Genomic DNA, 26,141 nt, shown 5'->3' with positions numbered 1-26,141 from the left:
AGGTGAGATGGTTGTTTCCATGTTGGACCGAGCTGGCGTTGTAGAAGTAGTAGTATTATTACGCGTAATTTTATGAATAAACTAAGAGACTAGATCTGAATGAAAATATTTGCTTTAATAATCTAAAAATGCTTTATTTTGTTTTATAAATTAATTATGCTAATAAAATTTCAGAATAAAGTGAGTTAATATGGACTAAAAGAAGTACTACTTTGATTGGGTTGCTAAGAAGGGTATGGGTACTTATATTTTGCGATGTGTTGTTCGGCACCGCGATTTTGCGTACATTTCAACGTAGTTGTCAAATGACATAAATCTGACAAAATTTGAGCAGTTTCTGCATTGTTTTCCAAATCAGATTTCAGATTGACCATGGAAGATATTGATGAAGGCCCATCCATTGTAGTCGAGGCAGAATCAGTGGACCAGCGTGGTGGTGGAGACGAAGACACACAGTCCGCCGTTCCAAGCGAGGCGCTGGCCGCTGTGGAGGAACTGAAGGAAGAACTGGACCAAATCACATTGGAACCGCCAAAAGTGGATTTGTAAGGACATGTAACTCTGTTTTTTCTGTGTAACTTGATATGTGTGTCGCTGTTTGATTTTGTCATTGTAGGACTTACTAGTTGCGTGGCTTGTGCCTGCTCAAGACCAAATTATTCTTGCTGAAAGCAGCTGAGGAGATTGCTCTCTCGACCTATTATTACATGTATTTATTAAATTCAATTTATATAGCGCTCATTTCATAAAAAATGTTCAGTGCTTAACAATATTAAAAAATACAAATAAATTAGAACAACTATTTACAAAGACCCAAAATAATTGAAATAAACACAATTTAACATTGATTTAAAAGTTTAAACTAAACATGGTGGAACTTCCACACGCGGCCAGCACCTAGCAGGTCAGGTTTATAAAGGCAGTTTCAGGACCATACTGACATGACTGATAATATGATATGCTTTATCTTTGGAGAGTTTTGGAAGGGAATTCCTTGATTAGGTTTAAATCATTTTTGCCAGATTGGTCTTTCAAAAATGTGGTGCTGTTATTACCATGTTATTTCTGACTATCACAATGCTTTTTCCCAGGATCCTCCATTGTTTGTTTGTTGATGTTTTTACTTTTTAATGAGAACTACATTTGCAAAATTTTGTTTTGCATCATTCAGTATGCCCACAGTTCAAATTGATGAGAACCTTCCATCATCATACAAGGAGAACAACAACAAGGAAAAGCTGGTCCTACAATATGCCGAGAACTTTCGACGCCAGTATGTGCACCTGTACCGCGATCGGAAACCGCTGCTGCTGTGTCCGCTCAATGAATGCAGGGTGGAAAAGTTTGTCTGCACAACCATTCGCCCAACCCTCCTGCCATACCACCAGCTGTACGACTACGACGGATGTGCCGAGTTTGTGTCAGATTACATCACATTTGAGCCATTGATACATGCCATTGAACTGGTAGGATATGGGGAAAAAATATTCAAATCTTGATGTTTATTTGCAGTTTCCAGTTTTATGTCAGAATCTGTGTTACATGCCCATTGTTTTTCTACCTAGACACATTTAGGGTAGAGAAGTAGTCAAAACCTTAAACTGAAATTGATACGATTTGACCTGATATTTTCATTGTACATTTATAGTTTACCCATGTTTTCATGAACTATAAAAAATATTCTTTCTAAAAATCAACCAAAAATCACTTCTTTGGTAATGTTTCATCTCTTCATACAGCCCAAGACTATGGTGTCGCCCACCAAGGTTCTGAAGACACAACGGGGCAACTGCTTTGAGATCAGTACACTGTTGTGTTCTCTGCTACTGGGCACAGGCTATGATGCATATGTAGTGTGTGGATATGCTACTAGGGAAACTACACTGTGTGATGAAGCCAGGGAAATCTGTCCTTTGCTGAAGATGAAAAATGAGGTACTGTCCTAAGTTGCCAATATTTGTGTGTGCCTTTCAAACATTACTCATTTTGAATGTGTTGGATTTTTGTTTTTTACCTGCCTGCCAATTTCATATGTGATCATTCAAAGACTGGTCTTTTTGGAAGTACATTCCTTCATAGTGTCTTATTATGCACTTTGAGATTAATGATTACAATTAACAGATTCCTGCAACTTTTGCTGTAGAATTAATGTTTTTTTAACTTGTTTAACTCTTGCACATCTGTATCAGGAATCATTTCAATAAAAAGCAAGAATAAGAACTTTGTTAGTATTATAAATGTTCTCTGCCTTGGCCTCTTACGCTTATATATTTCTAGGTTAAGAAGGAGGAGCAGAAGAAAGAAGTGAAGAAATACACTGTGAAACCCCCAAAGGACCTACGTAGCAAGTTCATCTTAAAGCAGGAGGCGAGAGAGGTTGAAGCCCAGCGAAAAGAGGAGGAGAAGAGACGCAAAGAGGAAGAGGTGAAGCAGGAGGTAAGTGTGGTCTCTAGAAATGTTTGGAGAGGGACATATCAGAAGCAGAGGTAGAAAAAAGGTTGACGGAAAGATTTGCGATCCTCGGAGACCGTGTAAAGACAGACAATGTGCCTGTGACTTTTTCAAGTACATATCCCAACATGTTCCCAACGGGAGTGGTAGCTGTTTTCAAGGAACATTGCAAGAAAGTTGACAAGAAGAGCATTACAGACTTAAGTTAATACCCTTTTCTCTCCTTTGCTTCCCCTCCCCTACCTATGAATTGTTGAATCATTCTGTGTTCAGTTGGTCTGTTAATATGCTATGTTGATTGTGATTTTTGGGTAGGCTTTTTGCAAAAACTCGCTGTAAAAAAGATGATGGGCACAGAATGGATCATGTAATATGCATTTCAAGAGAATTGAAAAATGTCATATTCTTGTATGTAATTAAATACCTTGTTAAATACCAGCTCTGAAAAGAAAAAAAAATCACAAATGCTTTGTTTGAAACTCATATATTTAGGGAACGGTCACATAGAAATTCATTTGCACAATTTCCCTCAAAAACTGAGAGTGCTGGTGGATAAGTGCACGTGGAACTCAGGTTACAAGCATGTCGTCCATTCTGTGCCACCAGCGGTTTTGGCTGGCAGTGAGGCCCCAACAATTACGTTTTCTTAGTTCAAGACATGTTCCAGATGTGTTAGATGAGACCATGGTTCTAACAGCATTCATTTCATGTCACAATGGAAAAGTGCACATTAATGGGCCTGGTAAAATACTGCGTGGATTTGTGTTCTTACTTTGCAGTATTTCTGATGGCCCCTGTTGTTAGATTTGACAAGGTGTTGACGAATTCAGGGTAGAACGGTTTAGAGGAAGAGAGGCTGTGCAGCTGTTTTTAACTTTGTCACATATTTCTATTCCCTGCCAGGAGCTAGAAAAGCCCCCAGATGATGAGCTCTTTGGCCTGCGCGTCCACAGCTGGGTCCTGGTGCTAGCAGGCAAGCGGGAGGTCCCAGAGAACTTCTTCATCGAGCCCCTGACAGGCAACACCTTCCCCACCAGTCACGAATCCTTCCTGGGCATCGAGTCCCTGTGGAACAACAACAACTACTGGGTCAACATGCAGGATTGCTCCAATGGGTGCAAGGTCAGTAGCAAAACAGGTTCAGAGTACATTTCATTAGTTTGGTCAAAATCTCTGGTTTAATTTATCAAATGTTTTGGACACCTTGTTTATCATGAATTCCTGTTTGGTTGGCCCTGTTGTCTGTTTCAGGTTGGATGCACACTTTTATTTTTCAAAATTATTTCCTTACATAAAATCAATATGTAATATTAGCAACATTTGCTTGCACTAAGAAAATAATAACACTGAAATCAAAGATAAACGTTAGATTAATCTCTTGAACGGCAGAAATGTAGAAATGTGTACGGAGATCATTTTTCCAGAGTCTATTTTGTTACTAGCTCTGAGAAGCTGGTTTTCAATATTGTACAATCTGTTATCTTTAGGACCTCATCTTTGACCTTGGAGACTGCACCCGATGGGAGTACATGTTCCCAAACAATGAGAAGCCAGTGTTGGAGATACCCGAGCTAGAGATGGATGGCTTGGATCTGGAGGATGATGAGGTAGACCTTGTTCAATGGGAATGGTATAGGGCAAGGGTTGATTGGGCAAATAAATAGTTGGATCGGGAAAAGGGTTGACCTTGGTTAAGTTTTGTTAAGGTTGCTAGTGGAGTAGATGAAATGAACATGCTATTATTACTGATAATTAAATGAGAGGTAAAAGAACCAGAGATGATTATTTGATTATTTATAAATTAATCCATTGGCTAGAATTAGAAGCCATTATAGCACTCTCATCAGCAGGTTGTATGCCCATGTTGAATGGCTTTTTGACCAACTGGGTGTTTCCAACTTGCCAGCTGCACGCATTCCTCAAGTTTGAGAATGCTTGTGTCGTTTGCACAAGAGTGGTACCCCTGGAGTGACGGTGCCTTCTCAGATTAGTCTCTTTGCAAAGTGTGATATATGATTCTGAAGTAGACATAAAGCTGCAATTTGCCAAATGGTGCTTCTGGTCAATTTAAACGGGCCAGTGCACATTAATTTAGGGTTAATGGGCGGCAAGGTGGAACATCTTTCTGGGGAGAAATATCACTAGGACTTCTGTAGTGAACACCATCCACGTTTCTCTCTCCTCAGGACGAGGACAAGGAAGAGGAGAAGAACCTGGACATGCCCACCTCGTGGGTGGACGCCCTGGAGCTCTCCCTGACTGACTTCCAGTCCAGGTGCCCCCAGGGTAAAAAGACACTACTGTACAAAAGGGCCAAGCTGGAGAAGTTTGCACACTACCTAGTCAGGGATGGCATGGTCACCAGGCTGTCCATTTTTCATGACAAAGAATGTGAGTTTCTCCATTTCTGTATTAACTGCTCATTCTTTTTGTCATTTGCCAGAGTTTTAGAAGCACATATTCCATAATTTTTATGTTGTAGATGCTCCCAAAATATGGACGTCAAAAGAATATGGAAATTACAAATGCCTGGATATTGAGGAGTCAGGTTTGCAAGGTAGTTCTTTCCTTGCCTTCCACCTCTGTGGTCCCGGGTTCGAATCCCGGCCCGGTCCACATGTGGATTGGGTTTTCAGTCCCTACCTGACTCCGTGGGTTTTACCCAGAATATTCCTCTGGGGTTTTCCTCCCACCTCTAAAACTGTAACTGCTTCTTACTGTCTCCCCTTTACTGATGTTGGTGAATGTGGGTCGTTTGGCGGCTGCCCGAGGCGCCCTTGTATGCCATCGGCTCAACCATGTTTAAATGTATTCATTGTTCCACGCTTAATGTCTTCATTGTATTGCGCATTTGAGCATATCCATATGAAATTTGCGCTTTATAAATGAATAGATTATTATTATTATTATTCTCCCTTTTTTGCAGTTGAATAGAACAAGTTTTTAATATTGGTATTGATCAGGTTCAAGTCGCAGCCATTTAGCACCCATTGGTGGGGTTTGCTTGGTACCCAGAATGTATTTTAAGCATAGGTTACCAGTCAAAATCGATCAGTGGTTGACACATGGTCGCTGATCAAACTTGGCTATTGAAAATGCTCGAACATTACATTTTGGAGAGGGCACCTAATGCCCATTTCTGTAATTTACCTTGCCAGCCAAGATGCTGCAGGTTTGTGGCCATTCAGTTAGAAGTCAGCTACACATGCTGTGTATGCCATGTGCTGAGCTTTACTTTGTTGCATGCTACTGACCAGTGTGTGTGCCTCGGTATTCACGGAGAGGCCGCACAGCCCCAAATCAAAGTTCCCATACAGGACACGTTTCCTGAGCTTTGCTCCAGGCTACTCTCCATCTCTACTGCCGTCATCCATGCACTATTTGGATACCCCTCAAGTGTCATTGTCCTGAAATCGGTCATATCCCTTGCCTTGACAGTGAAAGATCTGATCCAAGTCAAGGAATGGTTTGCTCATCGGAAGGACATGCTGGACCTGAGGATCCACAATCACAGGACAGGCATTGTGACTGAATACTACAAGGAAGGACGTCAAAGACACCTCAAAGGTACGGATTACCTAGTGCAGTTATTCAGATGTAGGGATGGGTTACTCCCCCCTCTCCAGGGGGTGGTTGGTGGGACTTGTGTCCTCAAACATTGTAATAACCCTTTTGCTTGTTCAATTTAAATAAAATCTGATACACTAAGTTCTTTAAATTCACATGAATATAACAATTTGAATTCTCCATATTAAAGACACTGTTGCCATACCTCGTGATTTAGGGCAAGCTTTTGCTTAGTTACATAAGATACACCTTTCACAAGTACAATGTTTTCAGTGGATAAGGACATAAAGGAACCAGTCCATTCCAGAGACGGTGATATTGCAACAGTGTCTTTAGTCTGGGAAATTTTAAATTGTTATGTTTACATGCAATCAGATAACTCAGTGTACCAGAGTTTATTCAAATGTAACTCGCAAAAGGCTCATTGTCCCTCAGACTTCCACTGGCCACAGTTGCAGTCTCTCTCAAGTCAAATTGTTAAACTCTGAAGTTTTGCTGTCCTAACAACCCCAGCCAAATTTGTAGTATATCTGTTCTAGTGAGGTATTTCAACTTTAGTCTGTTTTTAATAGCATGCGGTATGCGGTGTTATAAAGTATTTAATCTAATGTAAGTGCTGGTGAATTAACTCAATTGAAGGTTCGTTAACTTCTTATCCTAAGAAAATGCTGTCGTGTTAGTACTTTGTTTTGCTTATGCATGAGAGCCCCAACTGCACCGATTATCTTGGGTGTAGATCATGCTCGAAATCCCCTGAGAAAAAAAGGGAAGACAGCAAAGCAAGAATAGCCAGATCAGAATATTTGGCCTTCCTTTTACTCTTTTGCTCTTGTTTTGGAAATTGAGATGCTGATGTTTTGCTTCATTTGGGATCCACCGAATAAGTAAATAAATATTTGTTTGCAGAGCACATTTATAAGGCAGGCAGCCCTGGGCCCGAAACTGATCGCACCATGATATTCTTCCACCATGCCCGCGTGGACGGCCTGGTCAAGCGCGAGGAGACTCCCTTGGAGATGACGGAGCACTTCCTGGAGCGTGATGATTTCCTGTTCTACAGGCACGTGACATACGGCAAGCGACAGCGCCGGCTGGAACCTGCCAGCACTTTGCCCAGCTCCAACCCAAGGCCTATCTTGGTGAGTGAGAGATGCATTGAAAATAAGTCCAAAAGTCAGGAGGTTCAGTCTCCTAAATGTTGCTTAGAACAGACAGGGAAGAAAAATACTTGCTGAGCAGAAGCCAGTTAAGGGCTAGAATATTATATAATGTATCTTGCTCATGGCTGGTTCTCAACTGTTTATTCTTGGTATGAAACTTTTGTAAGCAATATTTCAGTGTTTTTCTGTCGTTGGATAGACTTGTGTTGACTTCCTTTATGATGGATCCCATAGTATGTGTTGCTTGCCTGACAGTGGAAAGCTACATGAACCTTAAAGTCAAGATATTTACTTTCAATGCAGAAAATTGTGGATCGCTTTCATCGCAATACAGCTCAGCCAGCCAGTGAGGATATCGCAGAATTAGTCTTCCTAATCTCTGAAGATCGCATCCAGCTTACATTTCATCACCAGGATGATAAGATCACAGCCTCAACAAGGGACTTCCTCAAACCAGCCAATGCCAATGACAAGGGTGCAATACTGATGTACTCTCCAGATATGACATCCACATTCCAGGTAGAATTGGAGTTCCATGAACTCCCTCAAAGACGGGTTGACGAAGTAGTTCTTCTTTGCCCGGCTTTCACCTCTGCAGCCCATGTTCAATTCTCGGCTCAGTCCGCGTATGGATTGGGTTTTCAGTCCCTACTTGATTCTGTGGGTTTTACCCAGAAACATCTTCCTTGTGGTTTTCTTCCCACCTCTAAAACTGTAACTGCTTCTTTTATTGTTTCCTCTCTACAGGGGTGTAAAATCTCTGCTTGTTAGCAGATTTCCACGTTTTGTTGAGTATGCCGAATTTCATTTTCTACTTTTGTTTTATTGATGGGCCAGATTTTCCTCGTTCTTTCCTTGCACAAGCACCAATGTTTCCTTTTTTCTTTTTCTACTGACGTGACTCGACGGCCAGGCCAAACTTTGCACGTCCCCTTTCCGACACCAAACAGTACTGGAGCACTGTAATGCATATGACTGAATGTACATGTTCATGCACGTGTGCATGCGTACAGTGTATACATATTCATGCAGGCATACACACGGCTTGGCTCGAAGCGCAAGCCTTGTGTGTAAATAGCACCCTGGGACCATCCAGTCGTTGTGTTGCGATTGGCTGCCAATGAAATATTAAACAGTTTTGGACATGAACTCATTGAAATGTCAGTGCAGTGCAAATATATCATTGTCCAAAGAGGCTTCGACTTCGACACAATCTTTGACAACAAAAAATCTTCGAAAAAACACAGTGACTGGAATATACCATAGACGGGTAGGCATCACAGTCCTTGCCCGGAAAATCCCAAAAGCCTGGACATCCGATGTGCTTTCCAAGTTGTAATAAAGAATTGAAATTTTGAAAACGTGGTCGGATCAGGTGGGAAAAGAGCTAACTCACTCTGTAAACCTCGATACTTACAGTTTTGACATACCTAGTTCATGTTAACCTTCAGGAATTTCAGACAAATATGAAGAAAGAGTTAAATTTTAAATATACATAGCCTAAATTGCAAGACAAAAATGACCAATGGTTGCACTAGGAGGCTTTGAAATGCCCAACGGGGTATCTATAGTTCAAAGTTTTCCCCAGGGACCTTAGGCAGGCCCCAGACCCCACGCTGTATATGCTTCATGCTCGCTCGACCACGTTTAATGTCTTCATTGTACAGCGCATTTGAACATATCTGTATGAAATTTGCACTTTATAAATGAATAAATTATAATTATCAGAACCATTCAGCCTTTAATTAGCCAGAAAAAAAAATTAGTGACCTTTGAGAGAGAAGTGACAGGAGAGAGAAGTTAGCAGGCATCGAAAAAGTAAATAAAATGGGAATAAAAGTATGTGAAATGTTGATGTTCAAAACTGGCAATTTTAATTCGGTACTTTTTGTTTGTCATTGCTTACATGAGGCTGATCTCTTTCTTTGGAGACTGGATTGTGCTCGATTAGGAAAGGAATATCACCAATGTTTTCATTCTGATTTTCTAAATACTCTGACTTCCTTTGTAGGTGGATCCCCATCAGAGATCTGCCAAGAATCTCTACATCTACAACCTTTTGGTGTCGCTGGTTGATCAGGAAGATAAGACCATCGCAAGCGTGCGTGAGTCCGAAGAGGAGGTATGTTGATTTGAATCAGTTGCGTGTTTTCATTCAAAACATCTCCTGATTATTCAGCTTACCACGAGCACATGCGTTTCTTTACCCCAATTCACTAACTTATGAATCTTTCTATGTTCGTGTGCTTAAATCCAGTCAATATCTCAGTTGTCATCCTATCAGTCCATCTATCTTCATTTTTAGGTGAGGGAAATTCTAAATGATAGAATGACTGAGGAGTCACGCTCCGAGCTTGAAATCTCCGTCTATGACACCGAGAGGAATGAGAAGGCCAAACAGAATAGAGTTGAAAGGGTGAGTTTTTTTACTGTCTCACAGGCACTTCACTGGACACAGTTTATTAAGCTAATCATGGGTACAAACTGACAGGCAGGCAGTGTTGAACGCACAGAGGGTTCCTACTGATATGTACCAAGCACCAGACTATTACTGGTGAAACAAGGAAATCCTGCAAAATCCACTTGACGCTAACACGGGCAACAAACCATCAACATGGTATAAAGGAACCAAAACCTCCATTTAAGCATATGTCAAGATTTCACACTAGCAGATAGAATTGTGTTGGAAGGGAACTTTTTTGTTTAAAAATAGGAACCCCCCCTCCATGTTTAACAACCCAGTAGTAGTAAGGGAGTGTAATGAAATCGTTAGGATTCACGACTCGGAGGGTCATGGGTTTGAATCGACCTGGTGGCTGTACATATGTTGTGTTCTTGGGAAAGACACTTCCACTTCTCTCCACCCACATGTATCAATTGGTGTATAAATTGGTGCTGTCAGTATCCGGGGAGCAACATGCATCCCATCCAGGGGGAATAGAAATACGCGTATTCCCAGTCATTTCACACCGCTGAAAACCAGAGATAAGCACCATGGCCGGATGGGCCACATTGACTCGTGACAGACTTGACTTATTTTGGGTTTAGTCAATGTCAAACAAACTCCAACTTTCGTTGATCTGTTCTGCCTCATCAGGAGCGCCTCCAGATGGAGGAGAAGAAGCGACGTGAGGAAATGGAGCTGGACTACCTGGCACCGTTCCTGGCCCAGATTGGTGACCCAGAGAGGCTGAACAGACAGCAGGCTTTGAAGCTCAAGGAAGACTGCTTGGCCGACCTCAAGCAGAGGCTCATCGACAAGGCCAATCTCATCCAAGCACGATTTGAGAAAGTGGGTCTTTGGCTTGCTGCAACATTCTTTAGAGCAATCCATTTGTAAAGGCTGATTTTTGCATTTGTAGTTGAATCTCCCCACAAGATAAATACAATACAAAATGCAAGACAAAAAGTTTGCTCATTGTAATAAATGAAAGCAGAGTTAAGGCGCCTTTCCATAGCTTTTTTCAAAATGTAGTTGAGGGTCAATATCTGCAATGAGATCAAAGCAGCATTTGTAAATTCAACTGTGCCAAGTTTGAAGTTAAAATGACCAGAAATTATGCCCCAAAAGGGCCATTTAGAAATGAATTTTCAAATACGACATCATCATGGCATCACTTGTCATTTTTGATGCTGAGACCATTAGAAGAAAGACTGACATGAGGAACAGGTGATGATACCAAACAAAGTCCATCACAAGTCATCCAGTCTTAAGCACAGCCTCAGGCTGCATCCGAATCTGTTGTCTAGAGCTAGGTCTAGGTCTTCCCTCCATTGGAAATGTGCGGAGATGCGTAGACATTAGACTTAGCCGTAGCTCTGGAAGCCCGTTTCAGACACGGCCTCAACCTGATTCAAATGAACTCTAACATAGACATTCCTTTTGTTGTTCATAACCCATTATGCCATACTTTTTACCTGAGCAGGTCAGCACCTGACTTCTGATTTCACTTACTATGATCGGCCACATTACCGTTCTGTCTCATTGATCTTAACATGCACTGATGTTGGCCTGTCTTTGCCTGCAGGAGACGGCGGAGCTACAGAAGAAGCAGAACTGGTACCAGCAGAACCAGGTCAACATGCACAAGGACGACGAGGAGGAGTATCTGGCCTTCTGCAGCGAGGCCATGTTCAGAATACACATCCTGGAGCTCAGACTCAACAGGTCAGGACGCAGTGTCTATGCTAGACGACATTTTGACAGTCTCACACCCACTGGTTTGAAAAGCAAATTTATCTCAATCTCAACATTGTCATACGTGCAGCAGAATGTTTGGATGTTGTGGCTTAGGTGCGGTCTTACAATACCCCAGAGAGAGATGAGTTAGGCCTGCGCTAATGTGTTGGGTAATTTAAGGCTTTGCTTCCAACAACGCTTTAAGAGTAAGGGTTCCTTAAAACCCTCAGAAGTTGCTGTGTGTTCATATCATACGTCTTGCATTTAAGACCGAATTTGTCTCCTTCTCTGAAACCTGTCAAAGTTACATAAGGAACCTATCCCCCATCTAAAAAACAAGAAGGAAATCATGGAACTCCAGAAGAGAATCCCTTCACTTTCCAGTTCTAGTTATATTTAAAATTGGTGTGTTTTTTCTAATATGTATTAAATCTTTTTTTTTTTTTCATGGTTTCAGACACAAGGAGAATGCCCCTCACAAATACATGGCACTGGAGCAGAGACTACGGACAGATTCACGACTGTCGGAACACTTCTAAGATGCATTCCTCGTCTTTCAAAGCCACCGCTGCAACTAAAGATCACAGTCTGGATGCTTAAAAGTGGTGGCTGTGTCCCTCTGCAGTCTGTAATTGACTGCTTGACTGCTTGATATCTTTCCCCAAATTTACCCCACACTGGTATACAAGACCAAGTTAAGATAGCTCAGTCTAGTTGCTTATGCTGTGTTTCTAATTTGTGACATCAGCCGTAGGTTTATCACTGGATTTGCCTGAAGCCAATTGGAACACAGTTAACCACTTTGCCTCAGGATTATTTCACAGTGATCTGGCCACAACTGATCTGATGATCCTCAACCTGAGGATTATCAGATCATGCTTGTGAGTACGCTGCATAGCTGTCACGTGACGTAGTGTGGATTCACACATCATCCCCTGCTGAGTGGTTCACAAAGTTATCCTCATCTGGGTTACAGGAGCTTGAGCTGTGCAGCACACCTCAATGTTGTTGCCACCATTTTACAGTTGGTTTCAGACCAGGGCCATAGAGAACCAATGATGTCGACCTGTTGCACATTGTTGGCTAGAGTAGTCCAACCATCTTACAGTCTTTTGCAATCAGTCCAACACTCAAACTTTATCTTAGTGGATTGCTCACGTTTATTCCAGCCTGTTGAACATTGTTGGCTAGAGTAGTCCAACCATCTTACATTCTTTTGCAATCAGTCCAACACTCAAACTTTATCTTAGTGGATTGCTCACATGTTTATTCCAGCCTGTTGAACATTGTTGGCTAGAGTAGTCCAACCATCTTACATTCTTTTGCAATCGGTCCAACACTCAAACTTTATCTTAGTGGATTACTCACATGTTTATTCCAGCCTGTTGAACATTGTTGGCTAGAGTAGTCCAACCATCTTACATTCTTTTGCAATCGGTCCAACACTCAAACTTTATCTTAGTGGATTACTCACATGTTTATTCCAGCCTGTTGAACATTGTTGGCTAGAGTAGTCCAACCATCTTACGTTCTTTTGCAATCAGTCCATCACTCAAACTTTATCTTAGTGGATTGCTCACGTTTATTCCAGCCTGTTGAACATTGTTGGCTAGAGTAGTCCAACCATCTTACATTCTTTTGCAATCAGTCCAACACTCAAACTTTATCTTAGTGGATTGCTCACGTTTATTCCAGCCTGTTGAACATTGTTGGCTAGAGTAGTCCAACCATCTTACATTCTTTTGCAATCAGTCCATCACTCAAACTTTATCTTAGTGGATTGCTCACATGTTTATTCCAGCCTGTTGAACATTGTTGGCTAGAGTAGTCCAACCATCTTACATTCTTTTGCAATCAGTCCAACACTCAAACTTTATCTTAGTGGATTGCTCACGTTTATTCCAGCCTGTTGAACATTGTTGGCTAGAGTAGTCCAACCATCTTACATTCTTTTGCAATCAGTCCATCACTCAAACTTTATCTTAGTGGATTGCTCACGTTTATTCCAGCCTGTTGCACATTGTTGGCTAGAGTAGTCCAACCATCTTACATTCTTTTGCAATCGGTCCAACACTCAAACTTTATCTTAGTGGATTGCTCACATGTTTCTTCCAGCCTGTTGAACATTGTTGGCTAGAGTAGTCCAACCATCTTACATTCTTTTGCAATCAGTCCATCACTCAAACCTTATCTTAGTGGATTACTCACATGTTTATTCCAGCCTGTTGAACATTGTTGGCTAGAGTAGTCCATCTTACATTCTTTTGCAATCAGTCCAACACTCAAACTTTATCCTAGTGGATTGCTCACATGTTTATTCCAGCCTGTTGAACATTGTTGGCTAGAGTAGTCCATCTTACATTCTTTTGCAATCAGTCCAACACTCAAACTTTATCCTAGTGGATTACTCACATGTTTATTCCAGCCTGTTGAACATTGTTGGCTAGAGTAGTCCAGCTTACATTCTTTTGCAATCAGTCCAACACTCAAACTTTATCCTAGTGGATTACTCACATGTTTATTCCAGCCTGTTGAACATTGTTGGCTAGAGTAGTCCAACCATCTTACATTCTTTTGCAATCAGTCCAACACTCAAACTTTATCTTAGTGGATTGCTCACGTTTATTCCAGCCTGTTGAACATTGTTGGCTAGAGTAGTCCAACCATCTTACATTCTTTTGCAATCAGTCCATCACTCAAACTTTATCTTAGTGGATTGCTCACATGTTTCTTCCAGCCTGTTGAACATTGTTGGCTAGAGTAGTCCAACCATCTTACATTCTTTTGCAATCAGTCCATCACTCAAACCTTATCTTAGTGGATTACTCACATGTTTATTCCAGCCTGTTGAACATTGTTGGCTAGAGTAGTCCATCTTACATTCTTTTGCAATCAGTCCAACACTCAAACTTTATCCTAGTGGATTGCTCACATGTTTATTCCAGCCTGTTGAACATTGTTGGCTAGAGTAGTCCATCTTACATTCTTTTGCAATCAGTCCAACACTCAAACTTTATCCTAGTGGATTACTCACATGTTTATTCCAGCCTGTTGAACATTGTTGGCTAGAGTAGTCCAGCTTACATTCTTTTGCAATCAGTCCAACACTCAAACTTTATCCTAGTGGATTACTCACATGTTTATTCCAGCCTGTTGAACATTGTTGGCTAGAGTAGTCCAACCATCTTACATTCTTTTGCAATCGGTCCAACACTCAAACCTTATCTTAGTGGATTGCTCACGTTTGTTCTAGCCTGTTGCACATTGTTGGCTGGAGTAGTCCAACCATCTTACATTCTTTTGCAATCAGTCCATCACTCAAACCTTATCTTAGTGGATTGCTCACATGTTTATTGCAGTATGATGAAACCCCCTTTAAGTTAAAATTTGCTTTCAGAAAAGTACCATTTTGATATCAGTGAATAATTCAAGTGTTTAGAGATAGTGCCACCCCTTCATGTATCATAACCAGTTATGTATATGCATTGTCAAAGCACTTCATAAAACTTGAGACTGTAAAGAACTTGTAAATATATGATATGACTTATTCCATAATGTATGTTATTTACAAGGTTTTGACTGGCTCCGTCCGTGTATTTAATTAAAGTAAATGACATGTTGATTTTGGGTGAAAGTGTTTATTTTTCTTAATGTAAATTGTATTTGAAATGCCTAATTATTCTGGACAAAAGTTGATAAAGAAGGAGAATTGCTACAGTGGTTTTATTTCTGAGTCCATTGGCAGACTTTAATGTGACCATTCCTCATCACAATGCTTTTGGTTTCTTCAGACGGTTAACGAAATAAACAAGCTTTGAACAAATTCAAATCGGGTTTTGTTGTGCTTTGTGTTTATTGCTCGAAAGGTAAACTGAACTTTAGAGAAAGACATACACAGAATCTGAGCGTTCAGAATAATTTCAAGAGTCCTGATTATCACCACTGCAATGGAAAAGAAAGCTGTATAGATCTCCATAATCAAGTTCACACAAAAAGCTCATATACCGCAGCTGTGTGTCATGACATTGTAAAGTCATAGCAGATGAGTCCCACAGACCGACAGCATAAACGGAAAGCTTTAGGATGACTGGATTGAAGATAACTTGCCCACATTTCTGAAAACTACATGTAATTTAAAAAGAAATTAATCCCCCTGAGTTCAAGTATATGACTAATAAAAGAGGACTATCATTTACCTAAAAATAAAATACATTCAAAAATATAGATGACTATTTAAATGCTGTACACTCACAAACATGCCATTTCCTGCATAAACAGTTGCACAAGACCAAAAGAGGTGCAGAGGTATAGAATGTATTTTGATACCTTTGTCCTTTTAGAGACGAGGGGTGACTGGTTTACTCCCACAAATCAGGGGTGAGATTGACCAATGATAAAAATAACTGAAAACACCTTAAAAAAAAGGCATAAAGAAGCTGAACTGTGAAAATCTCCCACACTTTTGTACATAGCCAGTGAGGAAAAAAAGCTGAAATCCAAAAAAAAGCTGAGATAAGCTAAAAAGCTGAGAAATCTCACCCCTGCACAAATGCATGTGCAGCCCTGGGCCCAATATCATGGTGCTGCTTAGCACATAATTTCACACTAACAGAGGCTCCATTTATTTCATGGAGACCCTAAGCAGTAAACACAGCCAGAGGCTTGCTAACGTTGGGAGGCAAAATTTGCTTAAACTTTAAGTGACGTAACAACAGAGATTTTAATGTACGCACACAAACACCACCACTGTATGAAATAGTGCTTAATAAAATAAGGTGAAAGCGCAAATATTTCTGCTTAAGTTAGAGTTTTCTGCTAACTGTTAAGAAGCTCCGTGAAATTGGACCCATATAGTAGGCACTGCAGACAATGAACTGCCAATTAAGTGCTATCCACTGTTATACTGTGCAGAAAAGGCAATAGTCTGGTTCCCTACCCAAAGACTGCCTTGATTCGTGGCGTAGTCAGAATCATCGGGTCTGGTATCCTGACTAAAAAGGCAACTGATGAACCCCTGTAGGCTGACATAAGCCACTTGTTTTTCACACAAGTCTATCTGTAATTGCAAGACTTACATTACCAGTGGCGAGAAATTTTTGGTCAAAGGCAAAGTTCATGCTCAAGGAGAAAGCAAACACACATTTATAACATCACAGCAACATGGGTGCTGCAATTAAGTCCACAGACACTGGACTTATTTCAGTTTTATCAAGTTCTGCTGAGAATGCTCGGTGTCTTTATTTCAAATCTGTCTGAAATGAACATTTGCACGCTTGTGGTTTATTCACGAGCCTTCAGGGGCAAACTCTGGGTATATAGTGTTATAATACATGTCTGGCAGGGCAAAAATCTAAAAATAATTAACATCTCCCTGGCACAAATCCATCCTTGGAAATAACTCTGTTTTTGTGTTAACATCTGCCCTGACCACAAACTGATAAAATTGTCTTACATCTTCTTGGACAGTGCATAGTTTGGAATATCAAGTGTAACTCCATGCTTTCTGGTACATCAACCAGGCACATCTCTTCAAAAATACATACATGCAAGTGTAATACTTCTCATCATGCAACCCTGGCATAAATAATTGTTATCATGTGGATGGTGGCTCATCGATTATAAACGAGTGAAATATTCATTCTGTAAAAAAGTAGGTTTGATATTCATTGCTTGGTAGAACTTTCCACACCATAAATGCACACTGTTCGGTCTGCTGACAGATGAAACAACTCAATATCAATTTTTATGCATGTGAGAGAGAAAGAAATATGTTACACAACTGAATAAATCTTCAGCCAACTGGTAGGTCAATGATCAAATAAGCAATTATTCATTCTGCCAAACGGTATTGTTAAACATTAAAGTTGTACTGCATGCACTGAAAGCACAGTGACAGCATGAATGACCATTCCATCCATCACTTCATGAAACTCTTACCAAGGAACATTCAATCTGTGAAAACTAGTCACCACTCTTAACGATTTTTGTGATGATCATTTCAATTTTGAATTTTTTTCACAACACTTTCTCAACTTTAAAAACCGGTGCAGCAGGCTGGACATTCTGTGGCTACAGCTGGTACCACTCTCGTACTAACAGCCATCATTTTACAAGACAGATTTGTGTCAGGAGTGCCACCAACTGTATCGTACAAACTGATTTTCCTTTTTTTTTACTAGGAAATACTGAAATACATGTATATGAAATGAGGGCAGAACTAGTCAAGTGAATGAAGATCTATTCAATGGGTCCCACTGAATAGAATGAAACATTCAATGACGTGATCAATGATCCACCAAGCAGATGATGGGAATTTAAGCAGGTAAAGTTATCTGTAGTGTATATTTACTTTAAGTATCCTCTTCATTGTTATTAGGGACAATCTGTTAATATTTTGGTCTTTGAACTTGTTGACTGTCAGCCTTCTTCAATAGCAAATTCTTAAAAATGATTGGTCATCTGTACAGTTTGAAGTAGAAATGGGGCATTTACAATATTGTTTACTGATCCAAAGACATCTTTTATTCATAAATATAAAAATTTAGATCCCCTGATTTTGGTATATACATTTATAAAAACCTAAGCTGAGAAAACTAAACATATTTCTTGAAATGTTAGACCGTATGTTCGTACAAATATACTTGGTCTTAAAATAGAATGCCACATTTAAGTGCACGGAAGGCAGGTCAAACTCTGAACCAAAATTACAAAATACTTGTCACATGTTGCTTTGAATTGGTAAAGGACCAATAGAATGCTTGGATAGTCATAAGACTAAAAGGCTAGTTCACACTTCACTCTAAAATGCAAACAAACCATGATACTTTTACTAATCTGTAGTCAGAATGTCTTCTTCATAGTCTTATTTTTGGTATGGAAGTTCTTGTAGACACAAAACTTACCAGGGGTGTTACGGACCCAAGCAAACCTAGATATATTGCAGAATGGGGCTCCTAAAACCAGAGGCTCCTAAAAATGTGATGTGATTTACATCAACCAAGGGCAACAACCACTCAACCTTTATGGTATCACTTTCCACTCAATATTGCACACATTATTTTTCTGTAAGTAAAAAATACAGGCATATACAGTTTCCCCTAATCTTAGAACTGCCAAAGATATACAGACTTTATTCACAGGGCCGGCCATATTGAATTTGAAAGCGAGGTTAACTCTTCATTTTTGAATGTTGAGAGTACAAATGAAGCAATAACATGAAATTTCATGACAAATGTCCACAAGTCCACTCCAATGAATAATTTCAAATTCGTGATTGAACACATAGAATTATACCTTGCCAGATTCCAAAAACTATTGAAAGGGAGGCTTGGAACGCAAGCAAATATAAAACAGTCTGGTGACATCCTGATCGACAGTTTGCAATATGGGGGATAAGATCAATAATGGCCTCCACGTGAATAGGGTCTATTGCAGATATGAATCCTTTTCTCTCATTTTCAGGGTCAGTTAATTTGAGGGCAAGAGACTGTCGTTACCACCCGCTCAAGTCATCAGTTTCTCCAAGGCACAGGTCAGCCTGAGGAGAGTGCGGTAGTCCAGGCCCAGGTCGTGCCGCAGAGCGTTGTGGAAGAATTCAGGCGCCTGCTGGCATTGCCTGTGCATCTGGGCCAGCAGCTGGCCATCAAAGCCGGCCAGCTTGTCCCCCACACCTCCCTCCCCGGCCAGCTGGTTCTCCCTCAGCCAAGCCTGCACCTGGCCGCTGTCCCAGGATGCCACGGCCACTGGGCCCGCTTTGGGAAGCGGTGGCGCGGCTGTTGCTGATGCTGTCGAGACAGAGGCAGCCGGAGCGGTTGGAGGCTTGTTCTGTGTCACGGGAGCCTTGACAGGTTGAATGTTTGTTCTCATGACAACTGCATCTCCTGAATTGAAAAAAAAATTGGTACACTGCATAATTATAAATGAACAACAAAACCTAAATGACCACTTGACTGTAACAGAAAATGTATTTCCTTTCAAACAAGTGTTGATTAGCAAATGCTAGTTCATGTCTCCTGTAATTTCATCATTTACAACCTTGAAATTTTGGACGAATAGGTAAAACCTTTTCAAACCCTCGCACATCCTCAATTGTACAAGAAAAAAATGGCACACTCTGTGGCAGTCTCCTGACGATACAGCATACTGTCCCAAATGTTAAGTATCTCTGGTTCTGTTCAGAACCATCACACTCTCAAAAGATATATATATCCTTGCAAAGTGCAACCAAAAACCTATCATTCAACATTCTTTCCTACTTTCAAGGGGAAACAGGTAATAGCTGGACTCTACCTTTGCCATTTCTGAACACTCCTCCACATCCTCCCGGCATGTTTGGAGGGATGTGAAAAGGTAACGGCTGATATCCAATTTCAGACCATTCCTTTGCTTTCTGTGACTCACACTCATTGTCTAACTCGCCACTACCACATAATGTGGAGTACTCAAACTCATATTTTGACAAACTCACTGAAATTGGCCCGGGGGCTGCTTGACTGAAAACTAGACAGCACAGAGTGTCACCTGTCTCACCTTGCCCGGCTTTCCCACGAGAGCCAATCTCCTGTACCAGGTGGGGCAGATTCTGCTCCACTTGGCCGTCCTCGAAAAACTTAAAGTACAAGAGGGTTCCCACCAGCGCCCCCAGCCATCCATCTGCATTGTAGTCTTCCTCAACCAATAGGGGAATGATTGGAATGTTCTGTTTGTAGGCATATGTGGCCTCTGTCATGCAAAACAACAGAACATGAATGAGTCTTTGTCACATTCCATGCGGAAATGTTAAAACATCCATTGCTTAGGGCACTGCAGAGTTTATGTAAGTGGTAGACCAGTTATGATTTTTTTCTTTATAAGAATATCAGTCTTTTACAAACTGACGTACGTTACCAATAGACCAAACCTTTACTAGATGTGGGGGGAGGGGCGATCTCGCAAAACTTATCAGCAGCGAGACTATAAACAGGCAACTGTGGTCTGATCAATCACAGCTGCAATGAATCTAGGAAATATAAACTCAGCATAAATGCGAGGCAGTGGAACTTAGGAGGTTTGAGAGACCTATGGGGAAGTACAATAACTTTGGGATCAAGTCAAACAATCTTTCTATTCTCAATTTCTTGGCCTTTTACCTGTTCGTGTGTTGTGGCTGTCTTTATACTTCTGCGACAGGCTCACCAAGACGACTGCGGAGTTCTCCACAGCCTCTGCCATAGTCCCAAGAATATCACCCTCTGTCAATCAACCAACCACAAAGCCAGTTGTACAAGAAACAAATACTCAATTGGGGATAACGGAATAAATACGTGCTTGGCCGGTCTTAAAGGTGCATTTAAGACTGGCGCCATAGAATGGACCTGCGGCTTGGGCATTAGTCGCGTTAAACTAACATTTTTAGTTGGTCCTCTTGTATTCATCCATGCTTGGTTGATTCCTCGTTAGCTTTTTGTCCTGTCCACTTGTCATTTTGCCTTTGAGAAAGATTCTACTAGGATCGGAACGTCAGGCCCTCTATATTTTGAGATAAGTTGGTTTAAACTAATGTTTAACTTAAACTATCATTTAAGACCAGCCAAGCACATATTTATACCCATTCATAAATACCTTTTTATTCAGAGAGTCAAAAGATGTAACCATAATGGATTTCGAGTGATATTGTTCTAAAATTTTCCTTTTATTTTCCAAACACCCCCTTCAATTTCATGGTATATTCCTTTGAAAAGTTGGTCAATGGAATCTCTTCGTATACAGACTTGGTGCCCACTTGGCGCGTTCTGCATGTTGTGTTGCATGCAGACTCATGACCAACGGGGATGGATTAAACTGTCTCGTAGCCAGGTGCCAATGAATGTTTTACGCAGCAAGCATTCTCAGTTCTCAGCGGGCATTATTAAATTCTAATACATGGTCAAGTTGCACATGTTTGAATAGAGTGACTGTCCCAGGTATTTACAAATGAGTAATAAAGCTTGGTACCTCAAAAGAAATGATCCTTTAAAGAACACACATTCTGTCTGTTGATTTTAAGCGAAACAGCACAGGCATGGTATCAGTCTAATAACTTTGATCTTGATGTAACTAATACAAAGATGTTGCACTTAAGCCGTAATGTAAATGATACAAAGTGAAAAATGTATCTCAGAATTTGAATTAGACAGCTCCAAAACGAGCAACATAGGTTTATTTTTAATTCACTACAGGACCTGAAGGTTGGAAAAGTCCCAAAATGGGGCTTACTGAAACACATGGGCAATGTAATTAATCTGTCAACAGTAAATAAACAAAAAGTAAACATTCTGCTCTTCCTTTTGGAAAAGAATGTGCCAAACCTGATTTTTGTTCTCCAGATTTCATTCAGAGACCAATTCCATGGTTCCCCCAGCTGTACCAAAAAAGCGATCTTCTACTCTGCCTGTTCTCTTGGTCTCAATGTCTTACCCATTTTATCCACGTCCATCCAGACTCGGTAGCCAGCTTTAATCAGCTGGTCCTTCAGCATGATCATGCGTCTCTGCACGTCCCACTGGTAGCTGATCATAATGTGCTTGTCGTTGGCCAGGTGCTCAGTGTGCAGCACATGCCCCGGCAAGTCAATCTGACCCTCACTGGTTTCCCAGAGTGCACCGGTGCAGGCCTCGCGCACAGTCACACTTTCACATGCTCTCATCGAGGTCAAAGCTGCATACACAAGGCAAACAAATGTTCACATACGTGTATTGCAAACATAGGGATACCTGCTCACACATTGTTCAACATGATTTGAGAAGGTACTCTGCAAAATCAAATTCAGTTTTAGGAAATTTTATGAGTACTGAAGGGGAAAATGTGAGAAGAGTTTGAGAAAGTAAAAATAACAATGACACTAACTCACTCGACCTATTTGTTAGGATTTCATCTGAATCCTGTAAATTCCTACAACTGAATCCACATATAAAAAATGCATGCAGCCTAAATCCTCCAAAATCCTTTCGTTTCTTGAATGTGTTGCTTTGGAGGTGTGACCAGTGCATCAATCCATCAAAATCTTCCAGCAATAACTGTCAATATGGTGAGGCAGCATGAAAAGATGTCATGGGACAATTCAGATGACATCCAGCATAATTTAATGGTAGGCCTTGATTTATGCACGGCTGAGCTGGACAAGGTCCAGCCCAAGACTTCTGGCCGCGATACATGCTCCAAAACCAGCATCGTGGTTTTGCCACAAATCTTCAATCCTTCAAAATCCTCAACCTATGCAAGGGAGATTTGAAAGAAATTGGGAAGGCGAAGGTCAGGCTTTTACAAACTGAACCGAACCTAGGGGGGTCTCATGATACCTACTTACCTTCAATGAGGGGCTTGTGCTGCTGAATGACCGGTCGATTGGACGGAATAAAAGCCAGCTTCCAGGCCAGTCCGGCGGCCAGCTCCTGCTCCTGAATGGAGAAGGCCACTGTCAGCATCTTGGCCAGGGGGTCCAGACCGCCCTTTTGCACGATTTTAACCTTGTTGTTGTCGTTCAGCGCCAGGTTGTTCAAGCCGATCATGAGCTCCTCAACTGAGAAGCCAAATCTAACCACATGAAGTACATAATCTAATATTACGTCTGTGGGACAGCTATTGCCGCATACCTTCAGTGATAGTGGCATACAGCAGCCATGTACAATGAACATAAAAGTGGAGTGGCCTTGAAAGAGATTACCGTTACTGTCAGATCAAGGCATTATTGTCAGTGCTGAATCTGTAGAACTCAAAGAGGCATATTATAAAAGTCAGATTATGAATTAAACGTTGGTGAAACTCTGTCAAAATAAACTCACCGTTTGGTTTTGTGGTTTTTCGTCCGTAAGGCCTCTCTTATCCAAGTCAGCAGAGTGTCAATTGAGCCATCGGATGCCGTGATCTTTTCGCTCTCTTCTTCATTGATGATGTAAGACAAAGTAAGAAGGCACTGCACACGTACAATGAGAAAGGTGCAACTCATGAGGGTGTGGAGGATCTCCACGGCCCCCGCCTTGCGGTAGATGGCCCGGTTCCCCTCCCCAAGGCGGATGGAGTTCAACAGGACCCCCAGGGCTCCCTGCACTACATACCGCTTGGCTTCCTTCTTCAGCTTATCGTGGCTCAGCTCTGGGTGGGTCAGCTCCTTGATGGTCATCTCCAGGGCGCCAGTCTGGCCCAGGGCCGTGCACAGCTCGGCCGTGCAGTCAGTGAAGTTCCAGTAGGCCACGCGCATCTTCTTCAGGTTGGCCTGTGCCTGCTTGCGGCTCTCGTCCGGGCTCTCCAGGTTGAACAGGTCGTGGCTGTAGAGGTTGCTATGGATGGTGACGTAGAGGTCAGCAAAGCCCAGCTCCATGATGTACCTCCCAAGCTCCAGCCGATTGGCCCTGTCCATGGAGATCTTGCCCAGTGTGGTAAATTTCTCGTGGCACTCTTCAGTAGCAAAGTCCTGGACTGTCATCAAGAATGCCATTGTCTCTGCAATGCTTGCTTTCTTCTCTTCTACGTTCTGTTCTTTCGATGATTCCCCATCTTCATTTTTGTCTTCCGTTGTCTGTGACTCCAAAGTGTTTTCATTGTTCTTAATAAAGAAAAAATTTCAATGATAAAATGTACAATGACACAATAATAAACACCTTTTTAAAATGGTCTCAACAAAATTAGGACAACAGAACTGCAGACACGGAGTAAACGTGTGACTCACTCAACTTTCATCAACATCACCACTACAGAAGGTGAGAATATGAACAGCAGAGTGCATGGGCCACTTACTGTATAAGGTGCATCTGTCCCATCTGGTACAACCTCACAAGAGCGGGCATCCAATTCACAGTCCTTATTGTTGTTCATGTTTCCACCTGTCGGTGAAGTACTTGCACTTGGCTTGTGAGCACTGGTGCCACTTCCCATGACATCTCACAAGTCCAAAGCCATGTGGGACAAAGTGATTACCAGTGAGTCAATTTACATCAGCTGCACGTGCATCATCTGAGGAAAAAACAAACAACAGAATGGCAAATGTACTTTTATTATCGCCAATAAAAAGCCCATTTCTAGTAGGCCTAGGCCCTATAAAAAGAAAATAAGGTATACCTACATTGGTTAATTGGCAAGCCCTGACCTCAACTGTTACTGTTTAGTACTCTGTAGGCATGGTAGGCCTTACTGATTCCTGATGTTTGATGGTTCCGTACGCACCAGCATAGGTTACCTGTTATTATGGCTTGTTAGGGGAAGATTTTATCAAGAAAGCTAGCTCTACTGAGTGGAGAGGTAGTAGTCCTCTTTTTCAAATTTTGGACGGGATTGGTCGTACTGACGACATTACATATAGTAAAGTGACAATGGCTTTAAAAAATTTCAAAGACTCAACAAAAGTACCTTGTTCACCACCTACTGGCTTTCTTAAATGCCGAAGGCAAACTCTTGGGGCTTCAGTGGTATTACTTCACAATGTGTCAAAATCTGACCATTTTCGCTTCACACACACACACAACACTTACACTTTTTGATGCCTCCTCGCATTCAAATACGCGTGCCTAGATTTTGCTGGCACAATAACTCTATGGGCTCTAACGAACTGCAGGAGCGGCCCATATGTAGTTGGGACACAAGACGTTTTGACCAGGAAACAGTCGTTGGTAGGAGCTATATATGCAATCACATGTATGAAGCCAAACCACGGTTCACAACCATGCACAATGCATGACATCTAGATGCTCAACCAACCATAAAAACTTCACGTGTGAAATTAGGCTCCTATAACATGCATCACAAACCATTATGCCGTAACCACTTGACTACCGCAATTCAAACAAATTGATGGTGTTTTTACTGTTGATATACCGATGAACGGCTGCAACTCGAGTCTAATACACATTGAGCATGCGCAATATAAACACAACCACCGTAGTTTGGCTTCATATGTTTGGTTGCATATATATCTTGTTGGTAGCACTCCCAAATGTCACGATCAACAAGTCTTGTGCCCATAGAGTTATTGGCCAGAAACTCTACACACCCGCATTTGTATGGGAGGAGGCAGCGAAAAGTTTAAGTGCTATACGTGTGTCAAACGAAAACAGTCGGATTTTGACAGATTTTGAAGTCAGAAATATTATTGAAGCTCCAACTGTTTGACTTTGGCATTTACGGCAGCCAGTAGGTGGTGATAGAGGTATTTTTGGTGAGTCTTTGGAATTTTTGAGAACCGTTTTCACCTTACTCCATGTACAGGCGTGGAGCGTTAGTATGATGATCCCGTCCAAAATCATAAAAAGAGGAATAGGCCAGTACTAGTAGTAGTACTAATGCTCCACTCAGTAATTGTGTACAGAACCATCAAACATCAGGAAGGCCTGAGTAGTGCCTTACTGTTCAGAAAGCAGCCCAGGCCTATCCTGCCGCCCATAGCAATTCAACTTCAGATTTGATTTAAAACATGAAAGGAAAAACTTCCTGTTTATTAGTAAATAGTAGCCTACACCCAGAACAATGAGTGTAGGGTCCAACGCCCACAGTTCTGGGGGTGATTTGTTAGGTGAAGGCAAAAATTTCAATCAAATAATCTCACCCGGTTATCAAGCCCCCATTGTGCGCTTTTGACTCTATGGATGTCATCCTGTTATCGCAATGAATCACTCAATTGAGAACTTCCGTAAATCATGCACGTCCTTTGGCCTACCACTTCACCAGCGTCCAGCGTAACAATGGTGATTTTGTTGTTTGTGCTAAACATAGCATGGTACCTGATACCACAAGGAGAGAAAATAACGTTTAAAAGCAGCTACAGTGCGGGCATCTAC

At 41.4% G+C, this 26,141-nt stretch overlaps 2 protein-coding genes across 2 annotated transcripts; one reads left to right on the top strand and one right to left on the bottom strand.

Moving 5' to 3' along the window:
• The first annotated feature begins 250 nt into the window (after window positions 1-250).
• On the top strand, window positions 251-15,187 carry drc7 (dynein regulatory complex subunit 7). The gene is made up of 15 exons (XM_022227551.2): window positions 251-545; window positions 1,172-1,466; window positions 1,740-1,934; window positions 2,278-2,436; window positions 3,355-3,573; window positions 3,939-4,058; window positions 4,638-4,842; window positions 5,890-6,018; window positions 6,925-7,157; window positions 7,482-7,697; window positions 9,190-9,300; window positions 9,484-9,594; window positions 10,276-10,470; window positions 11,207-11,346; window positions 11,816-15,187. The coding sequence occupies exons 1-15, from the start codon at window positions 373-375 to the stop codon at window positions 11,895-11,897; spliced, it is 2,583 nt and encodes an 860-aa protein (XP_022083243.1). The 5' UTR covers window positions 251-372; the 3' UTR covers window positions 11,898-15,187.
• LOC110975222 (uncharacterized) lies at window positions 15,188-26,091 on the bottom strand. Its single transcript, XM_022227503.2, has 8 exons — window positions 25,910-26,091; window positions 24,109-24,324; window positions 23,157-23,917; window positions 22,682-22,908; window positions 21,793-22,032; window positions 20,487-20,588; window positions 19,888-20,079; window positions 15,188-19,238 (listed from the first exon to the last, which is right to left on the bottom strand). Exons 2-8 carry the CDS (start codon window positions 24,244-24,246, stop codon window positions 18,862-18,864), a joined length of 2,037 nt encoding a protein of 678 aa, XP_022083195.2. The 5' UTR covers window positions 24,247-24,324; window positions 25,910-26,091; the 3' UTR covers window positions 15,188-18,861.
• Between the last annotated feature and the right edge of the window lie 50 nt (window positions 26,092-26,141).

The sequence above is a fragment of the Acanthaster planci genome, linkage group LG01 (genome assembly GCF_054643075.1).
Source record: "Acanthaster planci isolate LZ-2023a linkage group LG01, COTS_SCS, whole genome shotgun sequence".
Taxonomy (NCBI): Eukaryota; Metazoa; Echinodermata; class Asteroidea; order Valvatida; family Acanthasteridae; genus Acanthaster; species Acanthaster planci.
This window is presented reverse-complemented; position numbering and strand designations above follow the sequence as displayed.

Bases quoted from the DNA above. Each gene is read 5' to 3' on its own strand.
- drc7 (XM_022227551.2), top strand. From the start codon at position 373: ATGGAAGATATTGATGAAGGCCCATCCATTGTAGTCGAGGCAGAATCA. The intron at 546-1,171 runs GTAAGGACATGT...TGCATCATTCAG, and splicing joins GAACCGCCAAAAGTGGATTT to TATGCCCACAGTTCAAATTG. The intron at 7,158-7,481 runs GTGAGTGAGAGA...CTTTCAATGCAG, and splicing joins CCAACCCAAGGCCTATCTTG to AAAATTGTGGATCGCTTTCA.
- LOC110975222 (XM_022227503.2), bottom strand. From the start codon at position 24,246: ATGGGAAGTGGCACCAGTGCTCACAAGCCAAGTGCAAGTACTTCACCG. The intron at 22,033-22,681 runs GTAAGTAGGTAT...TTGTGTATGCAG, and splicing joins GCACAAGCCCCTCATTGAAG to CTTTGACCTCGATGAGAGCA. The intron at 19,239-19,887 runs GTGAGACAGGTG...TTTTCAATTCAG, and splicing joins TCGTGGGAAAGCCGGGCAAG to GAGATGCAGTTGTCATGAGA.